Here is a 23640-nt window from a genome sequence, read left to right as displayed (position 1 = left end):
GCTGGCAACATTTACACAAAAAAACAGAAAAGCATTCAAATAAAATAATTTACCTTTGAAGAACTTCAGATGTTTTCAATGAGGAGACTCTCAGATAGCAAATGTTCAGTTTTTCCTGAAAGATTATTTGTTTAGGACAAATCGCTCCGTTTTCTGCGTCACGTTTAGCTATGAAAAAAACCCTGTATCCAGGATTGTGTAAATCTATCAGCAAGCTCATTAGCATAACACAACGTTAACTATTCATGAAAATGGCTAATGAAATGAAATTAATCTATTTGCTCTCAAGCTTAGCCTTTTGTTAACAACACTGTCATCTCAGATTTTCAAAATATCATTAAAAGTCATTAAAACGCGAACTTTTTTCCAAATTAACTCCATAATATCGACAGAAACATGGCAAACGATGTTTAGAATCAATCCTCAAGGTGTTTTTCACATATCTATCGACGATAAAATCCATCGTGGCAGTTTACTTTCAATTCTGAAGAAATGGAACGCGCATGGACTTACTGATTACGCACACAGGACACCGGGCGGGACACCAGGTAAATGTAGTCTCTTATGGTCAATCTTCCAATGATATGCCTACAAACACGTCACAATGCTGCAGACACCTCGGGGAATATACAGAAAGCGCAGGCTCATTCCTGGCGCATTCACAGCCATATAAGGAGACATTGGAACACAGCGCCTTCAGAATCCGAGGCATTTCCTGTATGAAACATCATCTTGGTTTCGCCTGTTGCATTAGTTCTGGGGCACGCACAGATAATATCTTTGCAGTTTTGGAGACGTCAGAGTTGTGTCTTTCCAAGGCTGTCAATTCCATGCATAGTCGAGCATCTTTTCATGACAAAATATGGCGCTTAAAACGGGCACGTCTTTTTATCCAATAATGACACAGCATCCCTATAGGTTCAAGAGGTTAAACTGTGATGTTTAGTAGGGGCTCAAAGCAAGGCGCCATCTGTCTGCACCACTTTGCCGTTGTTTTTCGAGTGTGTGTGTGTGTGTGTGTGTGTGTGTGTTCATGCGGGTGTGTGTGTGCAGGTGCGTACGCTTGCATGTTTGGCTTATGTAACAAAGTTACAATTAATTATGAATTCTCTCCATGAACGATTAGTTAGAAAATACCCCCCAAAAAATTTTTTTTTACTGTTATCTATTCTATCTGGTCTGTGGCTGCTCTGGTTTATGTTCTTCATCCCCTAGGGGTTAGCCGTAGTATTCTTAATGTTATAGTTGAGTGCCTGTGAATAGATACCATTTCGCCTCCCAAATGGAACCTTATTCCCTGGTCAAAAAAAGTGCACTATATAGGGAACAGGGTGCTTTTTGGAACTAAAACCTACTTAGCAGCCTCCAGGCCTCTTTAATCAATGCTGATACGCTAGCTGCTATTACAGTCTGTTCAAGGTAACAATTTCAAGGTAGCAATTTTTCATCAAGGGTTATTGTGTGTGCTGCTGCGTTGTTGCTACAAGCAATTCTAGCTGCATCTTATATCGCGCTGCACATTAGTTGCCAAAGCTAGCTAGCAGATATACCTTTTAAGTTACTGGCTATCTTTTTGAAAAGACTGTCTAACCCTTCAATCTCCTAGAGTGGCCTCAACACTGATTCTTGAATTTTGCAGATTGACTCAGAAAATGGTAGTGAATTTTTTTGCATTTCGGCAATACACAGAAAAATAAGTAATTGATGCCTTACTTGCTATACCTAGAAATCCTCAGGGGCTGACCAACTGGAGTAGGGTCTGCTCAAGTGTCCTACCCTCCTCATTGCTGGCTCAGGAAATATTCCAAAAGTATGGAAAACCGCTTATGTGCTGCCACTCCTTAAGGGCGGGATAGTATTGATCTTGATAATTATCGTCCCATCTCCAGGTTTCCATATCTAGCCAAGATTCTCAAATATTTGGTAAATAAGCAACTTCTGAGCATGGTATGTTGACTATATATCAATCTAGGTTTAGGCTAGTGCACAGCACTATCACAGCTACCACGTTAGTTGTTAATGATATTGTCAATGCTTTAGACACTAAAATGAACTGTGCTGCCTTGTTTGTGGACCTGTCAAAATCATTTGATATTGTTAATCATGCTATTTTATTGAACAAGTTGTCCTCGATTGGCCTGGGCTCTGACGCCTGCACTTGGTTTCATGATTATCTTAATGACAGAACTCAGGCCATCGTGATTGATCGGGTTAAGTCTGCATTTCTTGAAGTGCATAAAGGTGTTATGCAGGGGTTGATACTAGCACCTGTTCTTTTCACAATTTATAGAAATGCTATTATATATTACATATAGAAATGCTATTAGTCTGTTAAAAATGGTACATTTCATTGATATGCGGATGATACTATTGTCTATGCAATTGCCCCGACAGCTGACCTGTCTGTGACAAGGCTACATTCTGATTTCACTGTTGTGCAGGAAGCCTTAACTGATTTAAAACTTGTGCTTAATACGGGCAACACTAAACACATGTTGTTTTCAAGCTCTTGTAAGATTGTCTCGGAGGGATTGCATCTTCTCACGTTGGATGGTACTATAATTGAACCAGTCCTTGCAAACACATATTTTGGTATTTTACAACGATTCATCTTTTAAAAAACATACAAATGAGCTTGTTAAGAAACTAAGATTTAAAGTGTGCTTGTTTTTTTGTTGTTGACAAAACCAGATCTTGTCTCTCCTCTCTCTAGTCAGCAGGAAGCAGATTGTCCAGTCAACCTTTCAACCTGCTCTTGATTATGATGTTACTATTTCTCAAACTGCAGCTGCCTCTCCTCTTAAACCCCTGGATGCCCGCTACTCATCACTGAAGTCTTTACCAAACGGTCGGCTGGATCTTTTTGAAGTCACATGGACCACATCATTATTTTTTGTTTTACAAGGCCCTCCTTGTAAAGCTTCAGACACCTAACTTCACTGTCAACATTTCAAATTCAAAGTTATCACACCCGTTCACGGAGTTGTTTAACTCCGGAGACTCTTTTAGTTAGATAAGTTAGATGAGCCATGCTTTAGTTTTCTTGCTCTATATGTTTGAAATGATCTCCAAAATACATTTTGAATAGATGCGTTGGGGTCCCTAGGGCAGTTCAGGCAGTGGACAGAGGAATTTTATAATGAAGAATGTGTTTGTTTTGGTTCACTACAATTTGTGTCTATTGTGTATATTTGTTTTTGAATGTGCAATATGCGTTAAGCTGTATTTTATTTGTTTGTATTATATTTTATAGTGCCTTCGGAAAGTATTTTTGTGGAGAGTCCCTGTAATACTAGATTCAGATCATTCAGGTGAGAAAAAGTGAAAATTATGGTCAGTAAAGAAAACTTCAAACTCGTCTCTCAATTTAAAAAAACGTGTCAATACTTTTCCCCTTGACAACCAGTGCACTTCTGTATGTTGTAAAAGCGTTACATTGTCGCTGCCCATATCATTGCATAATGCATAAAATACACGAGAGTTCAGGGGCCTTGCTTAAACAAAGTTGACCATTTTCACTGTAGTGTCCAAAACATATTTCAAGCTGTCAGGTATTCCCTTGGCAGCAAGAGCCTCTTGGTGGATGCTGCAGTGTACCCAACTGGTGTCGGGAGCAACTGCTTGCACACACATTACCACTCCACTATGTCTCCCTGTCATGGCTTTTGAGCCATCAGTACAGATACCAACATGAGCAGCAGCTATGTTTGGCTACATACAGTTAGTGGAGTTCCCGCGTGAGAGTAACGGTTAATCAAATCAAATCAAAGTTTATTTGGCACGTGCGCTGAATACAACCTTACAGTGAAATGCTTACTTACAGGCTCTAACCAATAGTGCAAAAAAGGTATTAGGTGAACAATAGGTAGGTCAAGAAATAAAACAACAGTAAAAAGACAGGCTATATTCAGTAGCAAGGCTATAAAAGTAGTGAGGCTACATACAGTCAGGCTGATTGAGGTAGTATGTACATGTAGATATGGTTAAAGTGACTATGCATACATGATGAACAGAGTAGCAGTAGAGTAAAAGAGCGGGTTGGCGGGTGGATGTGATTGGATGTTAATTATTTGACCAGGCTACCTGTATTTTTCATAGTGTTATTATTTAGCTGAACACTAGATGGTTTAATTTAACTTTTGGCTGTGAAACGATGCTACTCAGGTGAGAAAAAAAACCTAAAATGTTTAGCACCGTTGAAAAATTATAAATGGACTGCTTGAAAATGTGAGAGTAAATAAAATAAAAAAACTTAACAATAATTCCCACAATTATATTTTTAGGGGGTCTTAATGTTGTGACAACAATCGGATACTGGTCATGTTCTTACCAAGCTTTTACCACATTCCTCCTATCTGTCGGACGTACATGTTTAAAAACTAGGGAATCTGAATCACTGAGCAGAGCCTGAACAAACAGAGAGGGTCATCCATGCTCAAAGAGACAAGTCAACCATGTGCTAATGCACCGACACACACACACACACCACATTGCCTCTCCTCTTGTCCATAAAAACACATTGGGGGTCAGGGAAGTCATGCTGAGGTTTTGTGCTGTGTTTGTTTGGTAGTGTTTATATGTCTCTTGCACGGCCCAGTTTGCCTATGAGCAGCGGTTGCTCCTTCCTCCTCTGTGCTGTGAGTGCCACACACACGCACGCACGCACGCATACACGCGCACACACAGACACACACAAACAGACACACACGTACCCTAGCGGAACGTCCCTCCCTCCCATCCCTCCCATAGCGTGGCTGAGAATTAATTTCCGTGATGAGCGCCAGGTTCCATCCCTCCCGTAGAGAGAAGCAGAAAACATATTAACACCACCTCCAATCATCTGTGGAGTATGCTTTAATCAGGCTGCTACGGGTACTGTTAGGTTACACACACACACACACACACACACACACACACACTCTGCTACGGGGCTTCTGCCAGCCATAGGGGTTATGAATACTGCTCATCTGTTTCAACCGTACATCGCTGATCTGCTTGTGGGGAGATCGAGATAGACTCCCCCATCACACACTGACACACACACAATTGTGGAGAGAGAGAAAGCCAGCTCTGTAAATAATGCTAATCTTCTAGCAACAAGCTGGAGTTTTATTTTGTTTTATATTCGGCTGGAGTCTGGATTAGGTCTGACAAGGACTTTCTTTGAGAATAGTCTATAATAGGTTTGATAAAGACTCTGTCTGAGGATCCCAGGATGAGAATAATCGGGGCTGCCCTCTGTTAACCAATCAGAGAACACAATATTGCACTGTGAGAATGGAAGTTAGTGGGGGTGAAAAGAGGAGACTGGTTGGATCGCCTCCAGCCCCAGTAAACTCTCTGATCCGAGGTGGACAGTATGATCAATATTAGAAGATGGGCTGAATCCCAAATTGCAACCTATTCCCTTTATTGCACTTCTTTTGACCAGGGCCCATAGTGAATAGGTTCCATTTGGGACTCAGCCAGGATATAATCTCATCCTCTCCTCCCTCCCCTGATGAAATATGAAATTACAAACGTGTTACTGTTGTTGTCTCTCTCTCTAGCTGGCTGTGGGTTAAAATCCAGGCTGGATGGATTTGGTATCATGGGGGGGTAACATAGTTATTTCCTATGTTTATGTCTGCTGCGGTGTGTTTGTGTGTCTGTGCGTGCAAGTGTGTGTGTGTGTATCTGCGTGGCATGTCTGCGTGTGTCTGTTGGTATGAGGAAGAGGAGAGAGGAAAAACAACAAAACTAGATTATGGTTAATAATAACAGCAATAAGACAAGGATTTGTCTGCCTGACCTTCTAAAAACCTCATCCATCAAATATATCTGGTGGAGGATGGAGGAGTCAGGGCTGAGGTCTCCGTATGTATGTGTGTGTGTGTGTGTGTGTGTGTGTGTGTGTGTGTGTGTGTGTGTGTGTGTGTGTGTGTGTGTGTGTGTGTGTGTGTGTGTGTGTGTGTGTGTGCGCGTGCCTCCATGCGTGTGTCCATGTGTGTGCGTGCATCTTTTTGTTCATGGGGCAGGACTTTGTCCTGATGTGTTTCTCTGTGTTTTCTCCTATCCCACAGAGATCCTACAAGGCGGTGTGTATGTCGACCAGAATAAGTTCCTGTGCCATGCAGACACCATCCACTGGCAAGATATCGTCAAGAATGCCCGCGTCAGCCCTCTGGTGGTGCCCACCAATAGCAGTGTTACATGTGAGTAGCTCATCAATGAAAGAGAAGGAAACATCTATTGACTTAAATAAGTTATGTTGCCTTTTTACTGGATGGTTTTCACAAGAACAGAAAGAGATATACAGGGGGGATATATAGGGGGATATATAGGGGGGATATACAGGGGGATATACAGCGGAGGATATACAGGGGGGATATACAGGGGGATATATAGGGGGGATATACAGGGGGATATACAGCGGAGGATATACAGGGGGATATATAGGGGGGATATACAGCGGAGGATATACAGGGGGGATATATAGGGGGGTTTTACAGCGGAGGATATACAGGGGGGATATACAGGGGGGATATACAGGGGGAATATACAGCGGAGGATATACAGGGGGGATATATAGGGGGGATATACAGGGGGGATATACAGCGGAGGATATACAGGGGGGATATATAGGGGGAATATACAGCGGAGGATATACAGGGGGGATATATAGGGGGGATATACAGGGGGATATACAGCGGAGGATATACAGGGGGGATATATAGGGGGGATATACAGGGGGGATATACAGGGGGATATACAGCGGAGGATATACAGGGGGGATATATAGGGGGGATATACAGGGGGATATACAGCGGAGGATATACAGGGGGGATATATAGGGGGGATATACAGGGGGGATATACAGGGGGGATATACAGCAGAGGATAAATATGGGGGTCGATATACAGTATAAGGGGAGGATATATGGGGGGGATGTACAGGGGGGAGATATACAAGTGGGATATATACAGGGGTGGGGGATATACAGAGGGAGAAATATACAGGCTGGGGATAAAAAATAATGGGATATATGGGGGATATACAGGGGGGGGATCTACAGAGGGTGGGGGTATCCCTGAGGGGCTATACTGGTTGAGTATATTCCCTGGGACGTATATGGGGGGATAAATGGGAAGGGTTATATGGGAGTGGATGTATGGGGGGATATGCAGGGGGTATACAGCGGAGAATATACAGGGGGATATACAGGGAGGGTACAAAGGGTGGGATATACCGGGGGGATATACAAGAGGGAGATATAAAGGGGGTGGGGGGCAGGAGGGAGGGACATACAGGGGGATATATAAGGGGGATATATGGAAGGGAGATACAACTGGGAGATATACAGAGGGGGAAATATACAGTGTGTGGATAAAAAGAGCGAGAATTACGGGATGAAACAGTTGAAGTTGGAAGTTGACATACACCTTAGCCAAATACATTTAAACTCAGTTTTTCCCAATTGCTGACATTTAATCTTAGTAAAATTCCCTTTCTTCGGTCAGTTAGGATCACCACTTTATTTAAAAAATGTGAAATGTCCGAATAATAGTAGAGAGCTGCTTTATTTCAGCTTTTATTTCTTTCATCACATTCCCAGTGGGTCTGAAGTGTACATACACTCAATTACTATTTGGTAGCATTGCCTTTAAATTGTTTAACTTGGGTCAAACGTTTCAGGGAGCTTTCCACACGCTTTCTGACGGATGTCTTGAGCTGTTGCTTCAATATATCCACATAATTTTCCCTCATGATGCCACCTATTTTGTTAAGTGCACCAGTCCCTCCTGCAGCAAAGTACCCCCACAACATGATGCTGCCACCCCCGTGCTTCAAGGTTGGGATGGTGTTCTTCGGCTTGCAAGCCTCCCCCTTTTTCCTCCAAACATAACGATGGTCATTATGGCCAAACAGTTCTATTTTTGTTTCATCAGACCAGAGGACATTTCTCCAAAAAGTACGATCTTTGTCCCCATGTGCAGTTGCAAACCGTAGTCTGGCTTTTTTTATGGCAATTTTGGAGCAGTGGCTTCTTCCTTGCTGAGTGGTCTTTCAGGTTAAGTCGATATTGGACTTGTTTTACTGTGGATATCGATACTTTTGTACCTGTTTCCTCCAGCAACTTCACAAGGTCCTTTGCTGTTGTTCTGGGATTGATTTGCACTTTTCGCATCAAAGTACATTAATCTCTAGGAGACAGAAAGCGTCTCCTTCCTGAGCGGTATGACGGCTGCGTTGTCCCATTGTGTTTATACTTGCACTATTGTTTGTACAGATCAACGTGGTACCTTTAGGCATTTGGACATTGCTTCCAAGGATGAACAAGACTTGTGGGGGTCTACCGTTTTTTTCTGAGGTCTTGGCTGATTTCTTTTGATTTTGCCATGATGTCAAGCAAAGAGGCACTGAGTTTGAAGGTAGGCCTTGAAATACTTCCACAGGTACAACTCCAATTGACTCAAATTATGTCAATTAGCCTATCAGAAGCTTCTATAGCCATGACATCATTTTCTGGAATTTTCCAAGCTGTTTAAAGGCTCAGTCATACTTTGGGATTTCTGTGTTCGTTCTAGTATGGTTCCCAATCAGAGGCAGCTGTCAATCGTTGTCCCTGATTGAGAATCATACTTAGGTAGCCTGGTTTCACTTTTGAGTTGTGGGTGTTTATTTTCCGTGTTTGTGTTTGAGCCACACGGGACTGTTTTGTTTGTTTCACATTGTTGTTTTGTATTTTGTAGTGTTCAGTTTTTCTTATTAAGTTATGGACACTTACCACGCTACAAATTGGTCCGATCTATCTTACTCCTCCTCAGAGGAAGACGACGAACATTACAGAAACACCCACCACAAAAGGACCAAGCAGCGTGGTAATGGGCAAAAGCAGCAACGGCAGCGATACTTTGAGAACTGGACTTGGGAGGAGATTCTGGACGGCAAGGGACCATGGGCACAGGCTGGAGAATATCGCCGCCCCAAGGCTGAGCTGGAGGCAGCAAAATCGGAGAGGCGGCAGCGCGGCTGGAAGCCCGAGAGGCAGCCCCAAACATTTCTGGAAGGAAGGCACACGGGGAGTGTGGCGAAGTCAGGTAGGAGACCTGCGCCAACTTCCCGTGCTTACCGGAGAGAGTGAGGGACCGGGCAGGCACCGTGTAATGCGGTGGAGCGCACTGTGTTCCCGGTGCGTGTGCATAGCCCGGTGCGGTACATTGCAGCGCCTCGTATCGGCCGGGCTAGAGTGGGCATCGAGCCAGGTGCCATGATCCGGCTCAGCGCATCTGGTCTCCAGTGCATCTCCTCGGGCCGGTGTACATGGCACCAGCCTTATGCATGGTGTCCCCGGTTCGCCAGCACAGCCCAGTGCGGGCTATTCCACCTCGCCGCACTGGCCTGGCTACAGGGAGCATCCAACCAGGTAAGGTTGGGCAGGTTCGGTGCTCAAGAGCTCCAGTGCGCCTTCATGGTCCGGTCTGTCCGGTGCCACCTCCACGTACCAGCCCTCTGGCGGCAGCCCCCAGCACCAGGCTGTCTCTCCGTCTTCTCCCTACAGGTGCTCCCGCCTGTATAGCGCTGCCAAAGCCTTTCTCCTCTCCAGCGCTGCCAGAGTCTCCCATCTGTCCTGAGCTGCCAGAGTCTCCCGTCTGTCCTGAGCTGCCAGAGTCTCCCGCCTGTCCAACGCTGCCGGAGTCTCCCGCCTGTCCGGCGCTGCCGGAATCTCCCGTGGCGAGGGTCCCCAGTCTGAGGTCGGCGGCAAGTGTCGCCGCTCTTAAGAGGCCACGGAGGCGAAGAGAGAGGCGAAGAAGGACTATGGTGGAGTGGGGTCCACGTCCCGCGGCCAGAGCCGCCATCGCGGACAGACACCCACCCAGACCCTCCCCAATAGGTTTAGGTTTTGCGGCCAGAGTCCAAAAGGGAGATATACAGGGGCATATACAGGAGTGGCGATACAAAAGGGAGATATACAGGGGGATATACAGGAGGGGGATATACGGGGGGAGATATGCAACTGGGAGATATACGCAGGGATACAGGGCGGGATATACGGGGTGATATATAGAGAGGGGGGATATACAAATATACAAATATAGAGGAGGGGGGTATACTGGAGGATATATGGTGGGATATGTGGGAAGGGTTATACGGAAGAGGATATACAGGGGGATATGCGGGAGCTATACGGGGGGTGTACAGAGGGGGATATATGGGGATGGGGGGGTTGCGATACAGGAGGAATGATATTTCCAGAACTGGGACATACAGGAAGGAGGATATACAGGGGGAATATACAGGAAAAATAACTCAAAAGTAAAATATTTAAGTGCCTTAGAATGGAGTATTGTAGGGGATGCACTGGTTTGTGTCAAGAATTGCAATGCTGATGGGTTTTTCATGCACAACAATTTCCTGTGTGTATCAGAATGGTGCCCCACCCGTTAGGACATCAGGTCAACTTGACACAACTGTGGGAAGCATTGCAGTCAGCATTGGTCATTTTCCCTGTGCATAGCCGCGGTAGTAGTTTGTGGTTGGGTTGTGTCACTGTGCTGTGATTATTTTTCCGCCGTCTGAAGACGTCTGTATTGGTCCGCTAATACACAACTAGTTAAGGCCAAGAGCACTAACAAAATGCGTTATTTGAATATTGAGTCTGATAATTATCTATCCAAAACAGAATAAGTTCATCTGATGATATGTGTGGATTATAGAAAGACTTGCTTGATATATGTTTTCCAGTTTCTTGAAATACTTTGCAAATGCAAACTATGTCAAAACTGAAATTGTCATACTGGTCCCCCGTGGGAATCAAACTCACAACCCTAACATTGCAAGTGCCATACTCATCACATCACATCATCCCAAAACACTTAATGTACTCAATTACTGTATTGGTCGTTGTTTTTCCTCATGGTGATGGAAAGTCTACAGGTACAAACCTAGATGACCAGCCTATGTACAGTGCAGTCATGTACAGTACATTTAACATGAAGTGGTTTGTAAGGATTGTATGTGTGTGTCTTTGCCCATAACGTTGCACCTTTCGATGTAAATGTTTGAGAACAGGGTTTTGTTCTTTCTGCATCCCATTAGAATTGAAATAACAGAGAAAGGGTCACGGCATCAACTTTTACAATTCTAACTATTAAATCCTGTAAAATACTGTTCTTAATTATACAACTACCTTTCTTGCCAAAGCGGAGTTGCTGAAAAAATGTTTTTGCCCACCTTACAGTCGTCTATATTGGTCCGCAAATACTAGTAAAGGCCCAGTGCACTACTTTTGTGAAAACATGTTTAAAAAAAAAATAATTTTTATAGTAATGTATTTGTTTTTATTCTGATTTTTCACTTGATTTTTTGCTAGTGAGCATTTGGATGAGGTGAAAGGGAGATTATCAGTGGTCTTGTATGTCTTCCATTTCCTAATAATTGCTCCCACAGTTGATTTCTTCAAACCAACCTGCTTACCTATTGCAGATTCAGTCTTCCCAGCCTGGTGCAGGTCTACAATCTTGTTTCTGGTGTCCTTTGACAGCTCTTTGGTCTTGGCCATAGTATAGTTTGGAGTGTGACTGTTTGAGGTTGTGAACAGGTGTCTTTTATATTGATAACAAGTTCAAACGGGTGCCATTAATACAGGTAACGAGTGGAGGACAGAGGAGCCTCTTAAAGAAGAAGTTACGGGTCTGTGAGAGCCAGAAATCTTGCTTGTGTGTAGGTGACCAAATACTTATTTTCCACCATAATTTGCAAATAAATTCATAAAAAATCCTACAATGTGATTTTCTGGATTTTTTTTCTTATTTTGTCTGTCATAGTTGAAGTGTACCTATGATGAAAATTACAGGCCTCTCTCATCTTTTTAAGTGGGAGAACTTGCACAATTGGTGGCTGACTAAATACTTTATTGCCCCACTGTACATACGTTATCGTTGTCCCCATCTCCCAAGCTTACCCAATTATCATATAGGTAGGGAGCGAGGGAGCAAGGACATGAGGGAGGGAAGGAAGGGTAGCAAAGGGCAGTAGATGGAAAGTCAGAGAGTGTCAGGGATAGATGGAGAGAGGGAGGGATGAGAGAGGGAGAGGGGAAGGGAAGGGAGAGGATGTAGATAGAAATGTCAGAGAGAAAGTGTCAGGCTTCAATGTAATTGCTCTTAACTGAACTGGAACACCCAACTCCAGCACTCATCCTGCCTCACACTGCAATTACCAGGCAGTCAATTAAGCCCTCCAAAACACAGCTAACACTAATATAACAGCAGAGTGTCGAGCTAGGTGCTACTGCTGCTGTCTCTCTCCACTGCAGCAGTCGTTAATGAGAGAACACTCTGTAGTTCATTAAAGGTAGACTCAGCTTCTCCACTGTTTTGCTCCTGTCGCTACCACGCTGAAGCAGCGTGTAGCGAACCCGTGCACATGTGCAGATACTGTGTGTGAGAGCGAAGTCTTACATCTCGCTCATCTCGATATCTCCGGTGCTACTCGTGGCAGCGTCAAATCGTCTACCATTAAGGAAACAAAACAGTAGAGTACATTGTGTCACTCAGATATTACCTGGTGCTTGGTAAAGAATCTAGTAAGATGATAGTGATTACGATGATTATAGCATTTCTAACATTCTCTCTCTGCAAACAACTCTTGTTTTAGGTGAAACGTTTTTACCCATCTCGAAGGACCATGTACAAAAGAGACTCACGTTTGGTTTTGAAAAAGGCCCGTCATTACCAGGTTCTTGGTAGAGAAGTGTGTTAAATTGGAGGTGTTTTCGTATCATGGATGTGTGTGTACTTGGTGTAACAGTATATGTTTATGTTCTTGTCCACAGGCCAGAAGTGTCACAAATCCTGTAACGGTCGCTGTTGGGGCCCCAAGGAGGACCAGTGTCAAAGCTGTGAGTTTCCTATTGTCAGTCAGTCTATCCCTCTTCCTCTATTACTCCATCCCTCTCCCTCTATTACTCCATCTCTCTCCCTCTATTACTCCATCCCTCTACCTCTATTACTCCATCTCTCTCCCTCTATTACTCCATCCCTCTCCCTCTATTACTCCATCCCTCTACCTCTATTACTCCATCTCTCTACCTCTATTACTCCATCCCTCTCCCTCTATTACTCCATCCCTCTCCCTCTATTTCTCCATCCCTCTACCTCTATTACTCCATCCCTCTCCCTCTATTACTCCATCTCTCTCCCTCTATTACTCCATCCCTCTACCTCTATTACTCCATCTCTCTCCCTCTATTACTCCATCCCTCTCCCTCTATTACTCCATCCCTCTACCTCTATTACTCCATCTCTCTACCTCTATTACTCCATCCCGCTCCTTCTATTACTCCATCCCTCTCCCTCCATCCCTCTCCCTCCATCCTTCTTCCATCCCTCTTCCATCCCTCTTCCATCCCCCTCCCTCCATTCCTCTATCTCCATCCCTCTCCCTCCATTCATCTACCTCCATCCCTCTCCCTCTATTACTCCATCCCTCTACCTCTACTACTCCATCTCTCTACCTCTATTACTCCATCCCTCTCCCTCTATTACTCCATCCCTCTACCTCTATTACTCCATCCCTCTACCTCTATTACTCCATCCCTCTACCTCTATTACTCCATCCCTCTCCCTCCATCCTTCTCCCTCCATCCCTCTCCTTATATTACTCCATCCCTCTCCCTCTATTACTCCATCTCTCTACCTCTATTACTCCATCCCTCTCCCTCTATTACTCCATCCCTCTACCTCTATTACTCCATCCCTCTACCTCTATTACTCAATCCCTCTCCCTCTATTACTCCATCTCTCTCCCTCTATTACTCCATCCCTCTACCTCTATTACTCCATCTCTCTACCTCTATTACTCCATCCCTCTCCCTCTATTACTCCATCCCTCTCCCTCTATTTCTCCATCTCTCTCCCTCTATTACTCCATCCCTCTACCTCTATTACTCCATCTCTCTACCTCTATTACTCCATCCCTCTCCCTCTATTACTCCATCCCTCTCCCTCTATTACTCCATCTCTCTCCCTCTATTACTCCATCCCTCTACCTCTATTACTCCATCTCTCTACCTCTATTACTCCATCCCTCTCCCTCTATTACTCCATCCCTCTCCCTCTATTTCTCCATCCCTCTACCTCTATTACTCCATCCCTCTCCCTCTATTTCTCCATCCCTCTACCTCTATTACTCCATCTCTCTCCCTCTATTACTCCATCCCTCTACCTCTATTACTCCATCTCTCTACCTCTATTACTCCATCCCTCTACCTCTATTACTCCATCTCTCTCCCTCTATTACTTCATCCCTCTACCTCTATTACTCCATCTCTCTCCCTCTATTACTCCATCCCTCTACCTCTATTACTCCATCTCTCTACCTCTATTACTCCATCCCTCTCCTTCTATTACTCCATCCCTCTCCCTCATCCCTCTTCCTCTTTTACTCCATCCCTCTCCCTTCATCCTTCTTCCATCCCTCTTCCATCCCTCTCCCTCCGTTCCTCTACCTCCATCCCTCTCCCTCCATTCCTCTACCTCCATCCCTCTCCCTCTATTACTCCATCCCTCTACCTCTATTACTCCATCTCTCTACCTCTATTACTCCATCCCTCTCCCTCTATTACTCCATCCCTCTCCTTCTATTACTCCATCCCTCTCCCCCCATCCCTCTTCCTCTATTACTCCATCCCTCTCCCCCCATCCCTCTTCCTCTTTTACTCCATCCCTCTCCCTCCATCCTTCTCCCTCTATTACTCCATCCCTCTCCCTCTATCCCTCTTCCTCTATTACTCCATCACTCTCCCTCTATTACTCCATCCCTCTCCCTCTATTACTCCATCTCTCTACCTCTATTACTCCATCCCTCTCCCTCTGTTACTCCATCCCTCTCCCTCTATTACTCCATCCCTCTCCCTCTATTACACCATCCTTCTCCCTCCATCGCTTTCCCTCCATCCCTCTCCCTCTATTACTCCCTCCCTCTCCCTTCACCCCTCTCCCTCCATCCCTCTCCCTCTATTACACTATCCCTCTCCCTCTATTACTCCATCCCTCTCCCTCTATTACTCCATCCCTCTTCCTCCATCCCTCTTCTTCTATTACTCCATCCCTCTCCTTCTATCCCTCTCCCTCTATCCCTCTTCCTCTATTACTCCATCCCTCTCCCTCTTCCTCTATTACACCATCCCTCTCCCTCCATCCCTCTCCCTATATTACTCAATCCCTCTCCCTCATCCCTCTCCCTCACTCAATCATTCTCCCTCCATCCCTCTTCCTCTATTACTCCATCCATCTCCTTCCATCCCTCTCCCTCTATCCCACTCCCTCCCTCAATCCCTCTCCCTCCATCCCTCTTCCTCTATTACGCCATCCCTCTCCCTCCACCCCTCTCACTCCATCCCTCTCCCTCCCTCCATCCCTCTCCCTCTATTACTCTATCCCTCTCCCTCTATTACTCCATGCCTCTCACTCTATTACTAATCCCTCTCCCTCTATTACTCCATCCCTCTCCCTCTATTACTCTATCCCTCTCCCTCCATTCCTCTTCCTCTATTACTCCATCCCTCTCCCTCTATTACTCCATCCCTCTCCCTCTATTACTCCATCCCTCTCCCTCCATCCCTCTTCTTCTATTACTCTATCCCTCTCCTTCCATCCCTCTCCCTCTATCCCTCTTCCTCTATTACTCCATCCCTCTCCTTCTATCCCTCTCCCTCTATTACTCCATCCGTCTCCCTCCATCCCTCTCCCTCTATTACTCAATCCCTCTCCCTCATCCCTCTCCCTCCCTCAATCCCTCTCCCTCCATCCCTCTTCCTCTATTACTCCATCCGTCTCCCTCCATCCCTCTCCCTCTATCCCGCTCCCTCCCTCAATCCCTCTCCCTCTATCCCTCTCCCTCTATTACTCAATCCCTCTCCCTCATCCCTCTCCCTCCCTCAATCCCTCTCCCTCCATCCCTCTTCCTCTATTACTCCATCCATCTCCCTCCATCCCTCTCCCTCTATCCCGCTCCCTCCCTCAATCCCTCTCCCTCCATCCCTCTTCCTCTATTACTCCATCCATCCCTCTCCCTCCATCCTTCTCCCTCCATCCCTCTTCCTCTATTACTCCATCCATCCTTCTCCCTCCATCCTTCTCCCTCCATCCCTCTCCCTCTATCCCTCTTCCTCTATTACTCCATCCCTCTCCCTCTATCCCTCTTCCTCTATTACTCCATCCCACTCCCTCCATCCATCTTCCTCTATTACTCCATCCCTCTCCCTCTATCCCTCTTCCTCTATTACTCCATCCCTCTCCCTCTATCCCTCTTCCTCTATTACTCCATCCCTCTCCCTCCATCCCTCTCCCTCTATCCCTCTTCCTCTATTACTCCATCCCTCTCCCTCTATTACTCCGTCCCTCTATTACTCCATCCCTCTCCCTCTATCCCTCTTCCTCTATTTCTGCATCCCTCTCCCTCCATCCCTCTCCCTCCCTCAATCCCTCTCCCTCTATTACTCAATCCCTCTCCCTCCATCCCTCTCCCTCCCTCCATCCCTCTCCCTCCCTCATTCCCTCTCCCTCCATCCTTCTCCCTCCCTCAATCCCTCTCCCTCCATCCCTCTCCCTCCATCCCTCAATCCCTCTCCCTCCATCCCTCTCCCTCTACTTGTGACAATTGCACCGGGAAGAAATGGCAGCAGTTTTACGGGCGCCCAACCAATTGTGCTATTATGTATTATTTTTTGGGTTATTTGTAACTTATTTTGTACATCATGTTTCTGCCACCGTATCTTATGGCAAAAAAGAGCTTCTGGATATCAGGACAGCGATCACTCTTCTCGGATTAGACAAAGATTTTCTCGTCAACAAGCAGGAAGGACAGGATGTACTTTACACACCCGACAAGGCCGACATCCCCGTCATTGGCAAGAGAAAGAGACGCAGGTACAGAGGACACAGAGCAGGGTGCCTCGTAAGGATCCGCAAAAGGTGATTGGGAAAGCTGTCATTACTGTCAATATTACTCGCCAATGTACAATTATTGGACAATAAATTAGACGAGTTACGATCACGAATATCCTACCAACGGGACATTAAAAACTGTGACATCTTATGTTTCACGGAATCATGGCTGGATGATGACATGGATCTTCAGCTAGAAGGATATACGCTGCACCGGCTACATAGAAGAGCAGACTCCAGTAAATCAGAATGACTTCATTTCTATCAGCATGTTAAATGCGCAACCAGAGGGAAAATAATTATATATCACCTCTTCTCCACACAGAGACGCATACAAAGCTCTCCCTCGCCCTCCATTTGGTAAATCTGACCACAATTCTATCCTCCTGATTCCTGCGTACAAGCAAAACTTAAAGCAGGAAGCACCAGTGACTCAGTCTATAAAAAAGTGGTCAGATGAAGCAGATGCTAAACTACAGGACTGTTTTGCTATCACAGACTGGAACATGTTCCGGGATTCCTCCAATGGCATTGAGGAGTACACCACATAGGTCACTGGCTTTATTTTTTTATTTTATTTTATTTCACCTTTATTTAACCAGGTAGGCTAGTTGAGAACAAGTTCTCATTTGCAACTGCGACCTGGCCAAGATAAAGCATAGCAGTGTGAGCAGACAACACAGAGTTACACATGGAGTAAACAATTAACAAGTCAATAACACAGTAGAAAACAAAGGGGGAGTCTATATACAATGTGTGCAAAAGGCATGAGGAGGTAGGCGAATAATTACAATTTTGCAGATTAACACTGGAGTGCTAAATGATCAGATGGTCATGTACAGGTAGTGTGGTGTGCAAAAGAGCAGAAAAGTAAATAAATAAAAACAGTATGGGGATGAAGTAGGTGAAAATGGGTGGGCTATTTACCAATAGACTATGTACAGCTGCAGCGATCGGTTAGCTGCTCAGATAGCTGATGTTTGAAGTTGGTGAGGGAGATAAAAGTCTCCAACTTCAGTGATTTTTGCAATTCGTTCCAGTCACAGGCAGCAGAGTACTGGAACGAAAGGCGGCCAAATGAGGTGTTGGCTTTAGGGATGATCAGTGAGATACACCTGCTGGAGCGCGTGCTACGGATGGGTGTTGCCATCGTGACCAGTGAGCTGAGATAAGGCGGAGCTTTACCTAGCATGGACTTGTAGATGACCTGGAGCCAGTGGGTCTGGCGACGAATATGTAGCGAGGGCCAGCCGAGTCGCAGTGGTGGGTGGTATAAGGTGCTTTAGTGACAAAACGGCTGGCACTGTGATAGACTGCATCCAGTTTGCTGAGTAGAGTGTTGGAAGCCATTTTGTAGATGACATCGCCAAAGTCGAGGATCGGTAGGATAGTCAGTTTTACTAGGGTAAGCTTGGCGGCGTGAGTGAAGGAGGCTTTGTTGCGGAATAGAAAGCCGACTCTTGATTTGATTTTCGATTGGAGATGTTTGATATGAGTCTGGAAGGAGAGTTTGCAGTCTAGCCAGACACCTAGGTACTTATAGATGTCCACATATTCTAGGTCGGAACCATCCAGGGTGGTGATGCTAGTCGGGCATGCGGGTGCAGGCAGCGATCGGTTGAAAAGCATGCATTTGGTTTTACTAGCGTTTAAGAGCAGTTGGAGGCCACGGAAGGAGTGTTATGGCATTGAAGCTTGTTTGGAGGTTAAATAGCACAGTGTCCAATGACGGGCCGAAAGTATATAGAATGGTGTCGTCTGCGTAGAGGTGGATCAGGGAATCGCCCGCAGCAAGAGCAACATCATTGATGTATACAGAGAAAAGAGTCGGCCCAAGAACCCTGTGGCACCCCCATAGAGACTGCCAGAGGACCGTACAGCATGCCCTCCGATTTGACACACTGAACTCTGTCTGCAAAGTAATTGGTGAACCAGGCAAGGCAGTCATCCGAAAAACCGAGGCTACTGAGTCTGCCGATAAGAATATGGTGATTGACAGAGTCGAAAGCCTTGGCAAGGTCGATGAAGACGGCTGCACAGTACTGTCTTTTATCGATGGCGGTTATGATATTGTTTAGTACTTATCAATAAGTGCATCGAGGACGTCCCCACAGTGACCGTACGTACATACCCCAACCAGAAGCCATGGATTACAGGCAACATTCGCACTGAGCTAAAGGGTAGAGTTTCTGCTTTCAAAGTGCTTATAAGAAATCGACGAACCATCAAAAAGGCAAAGCGCCAATACAGGGCTAAGATTGAATCGTACGACACCGGCTCCAACACTCGTTTTATGTGGCGGGGCTTGCAATCTATTACAGACTACAAAGGGAAGCACAGCTGCGAGCTGCCCAGTGACACGAGCCTACCAGATGAGCTAAATTACTTCTATGCTCGCTTCGAGGCAAGAAACACTGAGGCATGCATGAGAGCATCAGCTGTTCCGGACGACTGTGTGATCATGCTCTCCGTAGCCAACGCTCTCCGTAGCCAACGTAAACAGGTCAACATTCACAAGGACTGTGGGGCCAGACGGATGCCCAGGACGTGTGCTCTGGGCATGTGCTGACCAACTGGCAGGCATCTTCACTGACTGTCCCTGATTGAGTGTGTAATGTTTCAAGCAGACCACCATAATCCCTGTGCCCAAGAACACTAAGGTAATCTGCCTAAATGACTACCAACCTTTAGCACTCACGCCTGTAGCCTTGAAGTGCTTTGAAAGGCTGGTAATAGCTCACATCGACACCATTATCCCAGAAACCCTAGCTCCCCCCTCTTTTACATACTACCTCAATTAGCCCATATAACCGGTGCCCCTGCACATTTGCTACCCAGACTATCTGCATTGTGTCCCACCACCCGCCAACCCCTCTTTTACGCTACCGCTACTCTGTGTTTATCATATACATATATGCATAGTCACTTTAACCATATCTACATGTACATTCTACCTCAATCAGCCTGACTAACTGGTACCTGTAAATAGCCTTGCTACTGTTATAGCCTCGCTACTGTATATAGCCTCTCTACTGTATATAGCCTCGCTATTGTTATAGCCTCGCTACTGTTATAGCCTCTCTACTGTATATAGCCTCACTGCTGTATATAGCCTCGCTGCTGTATATAGCCACGCTGCTGTATATAGCCTTGCTACTGTTATAGCCTTGCTACTGTATATAGCCTCGCTACTGTATATAGCCTCGCTATTGTTATAGCCTCGCTGCTGTATATAGCCTTGCTACTGTTATAGCCTCTCTACTGTATATAGCCTCGCTGCTGTATATAGCCTCGCTATTGTTATAGCCTCGCTGCTGTATATAGCCTTGCTACTGTTATAGTTTCTCTACTGTATATAGCCTCTCTACTGTATATAGCCTTGCTATTGTTATAACCTCTCTACTGTATATAGCCTTGCTACTGGTATAGCCTCTCTACTGTATATAGCCTCTCTACTGTATATAGCCTTGCTATTGTTATAGCCTCTCTACTGTATATAGCCTCGCTACTGTATATAGCCTCGCTATTGTTATTATTCACTGTCTTTTTACTGTTGTTTTTTATTTCCTTACTTATCTATTGTTCACTTAATACCTATTTTTTCCTTAAAGATGGCACTGTTGGTTAGGGCCTGTAAGTCAGCATTTCACTGGAAGGTGAAATACCTGTTGTATTCGGCGAACGTGAAAAACAAACTTTGATTTGATTCCTTCTCCTTCCATCCCTCTCCCTCATCCCTCTCCCTCCATCCTTCTCCTTCCATCCCTCTCCCTCATTCCTCTCCCTCCATCCTTCTCCTTCCATCCCTCTCCCTCATTCCTCTCCCTCCATCCTTCTCCTTCCATCCCTCTCCCTCATTCCTCTCCCTCCATCCTTCTTCTTCCATCCCTCTCCCTCCATCCTTCTCCTTCCATCCCTCTCCCTCATTCCTCTCACTCCCTCCTTCTCCTTCCATCCCTCTCCCTCATCCCTCTCCCTCCATCCTTCTCCTTCCATCCCTCTCCCTCATCCCTCTCCCTCCATCCTTCTCCTTCCATCCCTCTCCCTCATCCCTCTCCCTCCATCTCTCTCCTTCCATCCCTCTCCCTCATCCCTCTCCCTCCATCCTTCTCCTTCCATCCCTCTCCCTCATTCCTCTCCCTCCATCCTTCTCCTTCCATCCCTCTCCCTCATTCCTCTCCCTCCATCCTTCTCTTTCCATCCCTCTCCCTCATTCCTCTCCCTCCATCCCTCTCCTTCCATCCCTCTCCCTCATTCCTCTCCCTCCATCCTTCTCCTTCCATCCCTCTCCCTCATCCCTCTCCCTCCATCCTTCTCCTTCCATCCCTCTCCCTCATCCCTCTCCCTCCATCCTTCTCCTTCCATCCCTCTCCCTCCATCATTCTCCTTCAATCCCACTCTCTCCATCCCTCTTCATCCATCCCTCTCACTCATCCCTCTACCTCTATTCCTCTACCTCTCCCTATATTGCTCCATCTCTCTCCCTTTATCCCTCTCTATTGCTCCATCCCTCTCCCTCCTTCCTGCTCCCTCCATCCCTCTTCCTCTATCCCTCTCCCTCATCCCTCTCCCTCCATCCCTCTCTTTCTATTGATGCATCTCACTCCCTCTCCCTCTCCATCCATACCTCTCCCTCCATCTCTCTCCCTTCATCTCTCTTCCTCCAGCTCTCTTCCTCCGTCCCTCTCCCTCATCCCTCTCCCTCCATCCTTCTCCTTCCATCCCTCTCCCTCATCCCTCTACCTCCATCCTTCTCCTTCCATCCCTCTCCCTCATCCCTCTCCCTCCATCCTTCTCCTTCCATCCCTCTCCCTCATCCCTCTCCCTCCATCCTTCTCCTTCCATCCCTCTCCCTCATTCCTCTCCCTCCATCCTTCTCCTTCCATCCCTCTCCCTCATCCCTCTCCCTCCATCCTTCTCCTTCCATCCCTCTCCCTCATCCCTCTCCCTCCATCCCTCTCCTTCCATCCCTCTCCCTCATTCCTCTCCCTCCATCCTTCTCCTTCCATCCCTCTCCCTCATTCCTTTCCCTCTATCCTTCTCCTTCCATCCCTCTCCCTCATCCCTCTCCCTCCATCCTTCTCCTTCCATCCCTCTCCCTCCATCATTCTCCTTCAATCACACTCTCTCCATCCCTCTTCATCCATCCCTCTCACTCCATCCCTCTACCTCTATTCCTCTACCTCTCCCTATATTGCTCCATCTCTCTCCCTTTATCCCTCTCTATTGCTCCATCCCTCTCCCTCCTTCCTGCTCCCTCCATCCCTCTTCCTCTATCCCTCTCCCTCATCCCTCTCCCTCCATCCCTCTCTTTCTATTGATGCATCTCACTCCCTCTCCCTCTCCATCCATACCTCTCCCTCCATCTCTCTCCCTTCATCTCTCTTCCTCCAGCTCTCTTCTTCCATCTCTCTCTCTCCATCTCTCTCCCTCCCTCCATCTCTCTCCCTCCATCCCTCTTCCTCCGTCCCTCTCCCTCATCCCTCTCCCTCCATCCTTCTCCTTCCATCCCTCTCCCTCATCCCTCTCCCTCCATCCTTCTCCTTCCATCCCTCTCCCTCATCCCTCTCCCTCCATCCTTCTCCTTCCATCCCTCTCCCTCATCCCTCTCCCTTCATCCTTCTCCTTCCATCCCTCTCCCTCATTCCTCTCCCTCCATCCTTCTCCTTCCATCCCTCTCCCTCATCCCTCTCCCTCCATCCTTCTCCTTCCATCCCTCTCCCTCATTCCTCTCCCTCCATCCCTCTCCTTCCATCCCTCTCCCTCATTCCTCTCCCTCCATCCTTCTCCTTCCATCCCTCTCCCTCATTCCTTTCCCTCTATCCTTCTCCTTCCATCCCTCTCCATCATCCCTCTCCCTCCATCCTTCTCCTTCCATCCCTCTCCCTCCATCATTCTCCTTCAATCACACTCTCTCCATCCCTCTTCATCCATCCCTCTCACTCATCCCTCTACCTCTATTCCTCTACCTCTCCCTATATTGCTCCATCTCTCTCCCTTTATCCCTCTCTATTGCTCCATCCCTCTCCCTCCTTCCTGCTCCCTCCATCCCTCTTCCTCTATCCCTCTCCCTCATCCCTCTCCCTCCATCCCTCTCTTTCTATTGATGCATCTCACTCCCTCTCCCTCTCCCTCTCCATCCATACCTCTCCCTCCATCTCTCTCCCTTCATCTCTCTTCCTCCAGCACTCTTCTTCCATCTCTCTCTCTCCATCTCTCTCCCTCCCTCCATCTCTCTCCCTCCATCCCTCTTCCTCCGTCCCTCTCCCTCATCCCTCTCCCTCCATCCTTCTCCTTCGATCCCTCTCCCTCATCCCTCTCCCTCCATCCTTCTCCTTCCATCCCTCTCCCTCATCCCTCTCCCTCCATCCTTCTCCTTCCATCCCTCTCCCTCATCCCTCTCCCTCCATCCTTCTCCTTCCATCCCTCTCCCTCATTCCTCTCCCTCCATCCTTCTCCTTCCATCCCTCGCCCTCATCCCTCTCCCTCCATCCTTCTCCTTCCATCCCTCTCCCTCATCCCTCTCCCTCCATCCTTCTCCTTCCATCCCTCTCCCTCATCCCTCTCCCTCCATCCTTCTCCTTCCACCCCTCTCCTTCATCCCTCTCCCTCCATCCTTCTCCTTCCATCCCTCTCCCTCATCCCTCTCCCTCCATCCTTCTCCTTCCATCCCTCTCCCTCATCCCTCTCCCTCCATCCTTCTCCTTCC

General features: G+C 46.7%; 1 protein-coding gene across 1 annotated transcript in view; it reads left to right on the top strand.

Moving 5' to 3' along the window:
- LOC118936582 (receptor tyrosine-protein kinase erbB-4) overlaps positions 1-23640 on the top strand; it is a 528305-nt gene that overhangs the window by 345468 nt on the left and 159197 nt on the right. Inside the window, exons 4-5 of the mRNA XM_090216042.1 lie at positions 6063-6194; positions 12818-12883. Of these exons, the coding sequence (XP_090072168.1) occupies positions 6063-6194; positions 12818-12883 (198 nt within the window). The remainder of the gene's footprint in view (positions 1-6062; positions 6195-12817; positions 12884-23640) is intronic.

The sequence above is a fragment of the Oncorhynchus mykiss genome, chromosome 22 (genome assembly GCF_057628025.1).
Source record: "Oncorhynchus mykiss isolate SJ-2025 chromosome 22, ASM5762802v1, whole genome shotgun sequence".
Lineage (NCBI taxonomy): Eukaryota > Metazoa > Chordata > Actinopteri > Salmoniformes > Salmonidae > Oncorhynchus > Oncorhynchus mykiss.
This window is presented reverse-complemented; position numbering and strand designations above follow the sequence as displayed.